The following is a 7,888-nucleotide window of genomic DNA, read 5'->3' on the forward strand; positions in this document are numbered from 1 at the left end:
CTCTAACTCCTAGATACAAGGCTTGGCTCAAAGAGACGTTAACAGGAGGGAACAAAAAAAACAAAAAAGCAGATTGTTACAAGGTCAAGACCAGGCTTAGTGGATACAGATTCTATTATAGATACTTCTTGCTTAGAATTGTTTAGAGAAGCTATCACATAAGTTTTTTGTTATGATTATAGAAATAATAATAATAATAACATCAAGTACTTATAAGCAGGCATTTTTCCAAACACTACATATATCAGCTCCTTTACTCATAACTTTTCAGTATGTTTGTGTATATTTGTTGTAAAATTAGGATCATACCACATAGGCAGTTTATATGCAGCTTTCTTCACTTCCCTGGAATTGAGTTCTGAATCAAAGCACAGAAACATGATTTTTGCCACATATGTCTGATTTTCTTCCAGAAAAGTTGTACTGATTTATCTTGTCAAAAGTAATATATGAAACTGCCAATTTACTGTATTCTTTTTAGATTTGGTGTATGAAAGTGCTATTTTTGTTTTGATCTTTGTTCTTGAAAAGTGAGATTGGATTTTTTTCATATTTATTGGTACATGTATATCTCTGAAAATAAATTACTTATGTGGATTGTTGTTAAGTGGCAGTGCATTTCAATTTAGCAAACATTTATTGGGCACTTGTATATACTTGAATCCATAAAAGATGTAAATTTTGATAAGGATACTTTTGTTCTAAACTATCTCCATTATAGATAGATTTCTTTTCCTTAGAGTATTCATAAAGATAAGATTTTCTAAATTGGATAATTAAACTTGCAATTTTTGTTAACAAAAATTTTTTGTTAATAAAATTTCGATGATTTTGTTAACATTTAGCTCCATTTCTCCTCAATAGCTTCTTCTTTAAGTGGGAACAAAGATTCCATTTATAGCCTGGCCATGAATCAACTGGGAACAATCATCGTATCAGGGTCCACTGAGAAGGTAAGGGGAAGCTTAAAGAGTGTATCTGGACACTGAAAAAATAAACCAAAATAACTTGATCTGTGTAATAATTTTGCCTAGTGATGCTAAAAGAAAAGTTTTATTTGAATAAATAAAAATGTAACTATGTAAAATACTGTGTGTGTAGTGACAAAAGGGTGAGGGGACTGTGCATTTTTGACATAAGGAAAGCTTCCTAAGGTTGAGAGCTTTAGTGTCAATTGGCAGAAGCAGTATTTCCTTTCAAAATTTAATGGTTATCATCTGATGTCTAAAAGTCATCTATTTAAATTTGACCATGTATATATTCAGTTTGCATAATTTTTGTTTAAATTTGCAGGTATTAAGAGTATGGGATCCAAGAACATGTGCAAAACTAATGAAGCTTAAAGGGCACACAGATAATGTAAAAGCATTGCTGTTGAACAGAGATGGCACACAGGTACACAGTCTCATTTGGACATTTACCTAATGACCTTGTTGGAAATTTCCCTATTTTGATTAGTATTGCATAGGTTGATTTGAAGTGAAAATACCACATGCATTATAAATTGTACTCTAATTTTAAATCTTTTAAAACTAAATTGCACATGTAATAAGCCATATTTTAAAACTATTCATTTGTATCACTTTTAAATAAAAGCAAAACAAGAAATTTCCTTAAAACTAATACAGATGGCTCGGCTCCTGTGGCTCAAGCGGCTAAGGCGCCAGTCACATACACCTAAGGTGGCGGGTTCAAATCCCCAGCCCGGGACCACCAAACAACAATGACGGCTGCAACTAAAAAATGGCCGGGCATTGTGGCGGGCGCCTGTAGTCCCAGCTACTTGGGAGGCTGAGGCAGGAGACTCACTTGAGCCCAAGAGTTGGAGGTTGCTGTGAGCTGTGATGTCACGGCACTCTACCCAGGGGGACAGCTTGAGGCTCTGTCTCAAAAAAAAAAAAAAAACTAATACAGATGAATATATGCATTTATGGTGAACAGTGGCTAAATAAAAATGTTACCTGTGTAAAGAAGAAGGAAACTTTGGTTTGAATGTTTTTTGCCAGTGTGTTAAGTGGAAAATTTTCTAACAGTGGGTTTGACTTGGGGATGGATTTTGTTGGTTGACTATGTATATACAGTCTGTAAATTTCGTTTTCTAACATCATGCTTAGAGACGGTATTTCAAAGAATACCATTTTGGTAAAGTTCACTAGTTCTATTGGGTACCTAATTTTTGAATTATAAATCTCAATTCTGTTTATTCTGTAGAAGTGGAAAAATAATTTCTCATTAGATAATAAAAAATAAGAAAAACGAAGTACCATTTTATAGTATGATGTGCATCTACCATGCACCCTTGCCTCCTCCAGCCTTTTGTTTCAGATGGCAGTGATAAATTCAGAGATAACTGGAATGACTGTGATGGTGTTAGAAAAGGGCAGACAGAAAGATAATGAGATGAGAAATAATGCATCAGTCTGTTACATAGAAATTGCTGCACATGTGACTCAGAGAAAGTTTTGTCTCCAGAGGTAAAAGGAAGGTTTGAAAAACTAGCCAAAGGAAGGAAATCTTTTTTCAGAACAAGAAGAAAGGCTTGAAGATACCTATGGGGGTCTTTGGAGATGTGGAAGGGTCTTGATGTATGGTGTGGCCTTGAAGAAAGGATTTTACTAGTTTTGGTCATCTACAAAGTGGAAATTGTAATACGTAGTTTGTATAGTTGATGAGGTTGTGTGTGTATGTATGTATTTTCCTGCCTGTAAGCCATGGCAAGTTCCTTTGCAGCTCCATTTTCATGGAGTCTAAGATGCCCAGTGTAGTCAGCTCCTCACTGTATTTCAGTATAGCTGTAAGACTGCACTCAGTTGGTTGCTTGTGCCTATTCAGTGGTTTTGTCCAGAATCAGAGTGGATTACATGGTCTCCATGGTTTTCAGTGGTGGTTGTGGGCCTGGCAGACCTTTTGAAGTTCTTCCTGTCTGCTGTACCCCATGCCTTGTTTCCTGTCTGTATAGTTACAAATATGCTTCTTTATAAAATGATTTAAATATCACATGTACAATTACAAATGCACTTCACCTAAAGTCAGCTACATTAATTGTAAGCAGAAGCAACAATGTGGCTTTATTTTTAAAAACTGCCTGTCAGTCTTAGAATACAAAATTGATAGGTATCATTCTTTGGCTAGTTTCTCCTTTGTCTGTTTTCCCTGTTGACAACTTTTAACTACCAACAACCCAACATATTTTACATTAGTGAATTGATGAACAAAACTCTTAATAGTTATTCATTTGGGAAAAGAGGGAAAGAAAGAAACCTTTACTTACCTAACTTTTTTTTTTATTGTTTAGAGTTCATCTAGGGTACAAAGAATTAGGTTACACTCATTGCATTTGTTAGATAATGTCCCTCTTATAATTGTGTCCCATCCCCAAGAGATATGCCACACACCATGACCCTTAACTCCCTCTCCCTGCTCCCTCATTTCCCTACCCCACCCCTTGTATTAGTTCATCTACTGCCTTCATGTTAGAATTGAGTACACTGGATTCTTGCTTCTCTATTCTTGTGATACTTTACTAAGAAGAATGTGTACCAGCTCTATCCAGGTAAGTCTCCATCTTTTTAATGGCTGAATAGTATTCCATGGTATACATATAGCACAGCTAGTTAATCCATTCCTGGGTTGCTGGGCACTTAGGTTGTTTGCACATTTTTTGGAGATTACAAATTGAGCTGCAATAAACAATCTAGTGCAAATGTCCTTATGATAAAGGGATTTTTTTTTCTTTTGAGTAGACACCTAGTAATGGATTTGCAGGATCACATGAGAGGTCTAATTTGAGTTCTTTACGGATTCTCCATACTTCCTTCCAAAAAGGTTGTATTATTTTGCAGTCCCACCAGCAGTGTAAAAGTGTCCTCTCCACATCCACACCAGCATCTACAGCTTTAAGACTTCGTAAAGATGCAAGAATGACCCTATTATGGGTCATTCTCACTGGGTTAGGTAATATCTCAGGGTAGTTTTGATTTTACTTAACTAATTCTTGAACTCTTATAATAGGGAAGAGATAATTATTAGGCCCTGCGCTAGAGTATGTATTGCATCCTGCTGAATTGCCCATCAAGTTTGTAATATAGGGTCTTTGGTAGCATTAAGTCAGGGACTTATGATATATTTATAGAAGACCAAAGAATCCCATGAGCATCTACCTATTGCCTTACTCCCTTGTTGTAGAGTTAAAATTGTTATTTATCAAATCCATTTGAAATTCTGCCCAAGGGAGTTCTACCCATGAAAAATCTGTCAGATTACAGTTGCTTTGATTGGCATAAACATAAAGGGGCAGAGCCACCTGTCTTCTCATTTCTTGTATTTAGGCAAGTAATTGCTTAAGGAGCTAGGTCAAGCTGCCATCTTGGTTTGAGTCATTCACATCCTTGTGTGCCACTCAAAGGGTTTTTCTGGTAGTATAAGTCCTGCTGAACCTAACTTATGAGTCAGGGACTCAGAACCACTCCTTGCCCTGATTTATCTTGCCCACTTGACTCCTCTCTATTTATCTTGCCCACTTGGCATTTGAGATTGTGTGTTAGTGTCCATCCCAGGAACACTCCTGTTGATCAGCAGCAGCCTAGTCCTGGTAAACTGGCACTTCTCATCTTCATTAGCAAAAACACTGAGTGTAATTTAGTAAAACCATTTGGGACTTCTATCCTAGTCCCAGGAGTCACTTCATAATTGATATTTTTGTTTTTATCTAGTGGACGTCTCTAGCTCCTGCAAGATATCAGGCACTAGAATTCCTATAAAATAGAAGATTCTTTAATCATACTAACAAATGCCTTGAAGAAGTTGCCCAGCATTATACTTTCAAAGCAGTTGCTTTCTATTGGGAGACCTGCTTTTTTGTAGTATTAGAATACCAACTGCCATCAGAGATTATTTTGTGTTCTGTATCAGGGCTGGTAAAACTTTGTTTCCTCATCTGCTTCCAACTGTACACTCTGGGTTTGGGATTTATCCCTTTCTTTTTGCAAGTTGCCCAGGCTGTGAGGACTTCCAACCCATCATCTTTACCTTTCTTATTCTCTTCAAGTTGTCAGACCTTACTCTTTGTAGATATATGGTCCAGGATCTGAGGGATACAGGATCAAAGCTTAACTAACAGCTTTGCTGCCTCAGTAGCATCTCTTCCTGGAATGGAGATCCCCTCCAAGACCCCTACCCCTACCAATTTCCATGCTTCTTCCACACTCATTTAAAGGTCTACTTGAAACCTTTCCTCTGACAGTTTCTTGGTTAATCACTTGGTTTCCTTGTGAACCAATTGTTATAGGTGATTAAACTACTGATGCCTCTGGCAGTTTGTGGGAGAGTTTAATAGTATGTGTTCGTTTCATTAAACATGCCTAGTGGCTATATGTGGTGGCTTACACCTGTAATCCTAACACTCTGGGAGGCTGAGGCAGGAGGATCTCTTGAGCTCAGGAGTTTGAGACCAGCCTAAGTAAGAGTGAGACCCCATCTCTACTAAAAAATAGAAAAATTAACCAGATGTTATGGCAGGCATCTGAAGTGCCAGCTACTCAGGAGACTGAGGCAGGAGGATCACTCATGCCCAGGAGTTTCAGGTTGCTGTGAGCTAGGCTGACACCACATCACAGAGTGTGGCTGGGCAACAGAGTGAGACTCTGTCAAGAAAAAAAAAATGCCAAGAGTTTAAAAATCCGTAATAGTCACAGAGCAGTAAACCTTTAATCCTGAAGACCTTTTAGAAAGTCTTCCATTCTTTTAAGCTCTTTGTTTACTTAATGTTATACTCCAGTACCAGTAGTTGCTTTCTCCTCAAAGCCACTCTTTTTCCCAAGAAGATGAAGTTTTTATTTTCCACATTAACATGCTGAGTGTAGTGGCCCGGGGGTAGGGGACGGTGGTGGCTAATTCAGCCGGTTTCTGTCAGACTCACAGTATGCTCAACCCTAATTTGTGTGCCAGCATTTCTTGTAGTTGACTTTCCTGGGCCTTTGGAATTGCTGATGTTAACTCACTTGAGGCTCATATGGGAGTGCAAGGTTATAGAGAGTGAATAGTAAACTTGAGCCTAGATCTTGGCTCCTGACTCCTGTCAGTAGACTCCAAGAGAGCGAGCAGGCCATCAGGAGTCTAGAGCCCCGAGAGAAGGAATGAGACAGAGGTGTAAACCAGGGCTCCTAAAGGCTTTTTTAACCTAGTGTAATGCTCGTCAAACTTAGTATATATCAGCGTCAACTGAAGAACCTGTTAAAGGACTGATTGCTGGGCCCCATCAGAGTTTCTGCCTTAGTAGCTCTGAATGAGTCCTGAGAATTTGCATTTATAGCACATTCCTAGAGGAGGCTGATGCTGCTGAGACTATACCTGAGAACCACAGGACTAGGGCAGAGTGCTACATTAGTCTCAGCTACTTTCAAACTCTATCTCCCCTGCTAGGTAGTCTGAATAGGACCTGCCTGCAGGATTGACTAAGGATCAATGGGTGGCCAAGTAGAGAGGACAAAGGTGGCTTTGCTCAGAAGTTTCCTCTGCTTAAACATACACTGTTGCCTTTGATCATTTAGCCTGTGATGCACACTTGTCAGAAACCTTTATCAGAGGCAGAAACACAAGTTGTTAGAGGTGTGTGTTTGGCAGTATATAGTCAAAGGAAAAGCCAAGCACAAAGCACAGGAAAGCAAGACCTTCTTGGCAGGTTTCTAACCCGACCTTTCTTTGTTTGCAGTGTCTTTCTGGCAGTTCTGATGGCACAATTCGCCTTTGGTCCCTTGGCCAGCAGAGATGTATAGCAACGTACCGAGTCCACGATGAAGGTGTTTGGGCTCTGCAGGTCAATGAGGCCTTCACACATGTATATTCTGGAGGAAGAGACAGGAAGATCTATTGCACAGACCTAAGGAACCCTGATATTCGGGTGCTAATTTGTGAAGAAAAAGCACCAGTTCTCAAGGTATGCCATGTATTTTAGTTTTATAATTAAGGCTGATATATATGTTGGCCAAATATAGGAAAACATATATTAAAACATGAATGAACTGTGTTAGTTCATTAAATATGAAATGTCCAACTTCAAATCAAAACTTCACCTCAAACAAAAGCAGTACAAATTAATCAAAGTATGTACTTTTGCCGTCTTAACAGTAGGTTCTTTATGCCAGCAGTGAAGAAGCCTGGAGGGTAAGTGGCAATGAAATCGCAAAAAACATTTCCACAGCCTTTTGAGAATTAAATATTTTTCCTTGCAGGTAGTGATCCAAAGCCTGGAAGAAGGAAGTAGTAGTTAAAGGTGCAAGGTCTGGTTAATATGATGGATGACAGAGTTTCCAAGTCCAGCTTCTGAGTTTGAGAAGTGTTGTTTGTGTGACATGAGGATTGGCTACAGTCTCTAGTGACCAGTATCAGCTGCTTAATCATAAGCATCCTCATCATTTCATCTAATTGGTTGCAGTAGGACATCTGCTACTTTCAGATGAAGTTATAGCAGTTATCTGCTAAGCTATAGTGAAGCTATAGTGGATAATACCAGTGCTGGACCACCAGACAGACATTATTGCCCCTTTTTTTTGCAGTTTTTGGCCAGAGCTGGGTTTGAACCTGCCACCTCTGGCATATAGGGCTGGCGCCTTATTCCTTTCAGCCACAGGCACTGCCACTATTGCCTTTTTTTGATTAATATTTAGTTTGGGACTATGTTTTGGCACTTCATTTTTATCCAACCATTGTGCCAAACTCTTGTGATTGTCAAAAAGAATCCATTTTTCAGCTCAGCGCCTATAGCTCAACCGGCTAAGGCACCAGCCACGTACACCTAAGGTGGTGGGTTTGAATCCAGCCCGGACCCGCCAAACAACAATGACGGCTGCAACCAAAAAATAGCCGGGCGTTGTGGCGGGCGCCTGTAGTC

The 7,888-nt window shown here is 39.1% G+C and overlaps 1 protein-coding gene across 1 annotated transcript in view; it reads left to right on the forward strand.

The window, feature by feature from the left end:
* Positions 1-7,888, forward strand: part of WDR48 (WD repeat domain 48) — a 54,538-nt gene that overhangs the window by 21,294 nt on the left and 25,356 nt on the right. The window contains exons 6-8 of the mRNA XM_003794471.3: positions 865-953; positions 1,294-1,395; positions 6,710-6,934. Coding sequence (XP_003794519.1) covers positions 865-953; positions 1,294-1,395; positions 6,710-6,934 — 416 coding nt within the window. The remainder of the gene's footprint in view (positions 1-864; positions 954-1,293; positions 1,396-6,709; positions 6,935-7,888) is intronic.

The sequence above is a fragment of the Otolemur garnettii genome, unplaced genomic scaffold (assembly GCF_000181295.1).
Source record: "Otolemur garnettii isolate 467f Iridium unplaced genomic scaffold, OtoGar3 scaffold00082, whole genome shotgun sequence".
In the NCBI taxonomy this organism is placed as follows: domain Eukaryota; kingdom Metazoa; phylum Chordata; class Mammalia; order Primates; family Galagidae; genus Otolemur; species Otolemur garnettii.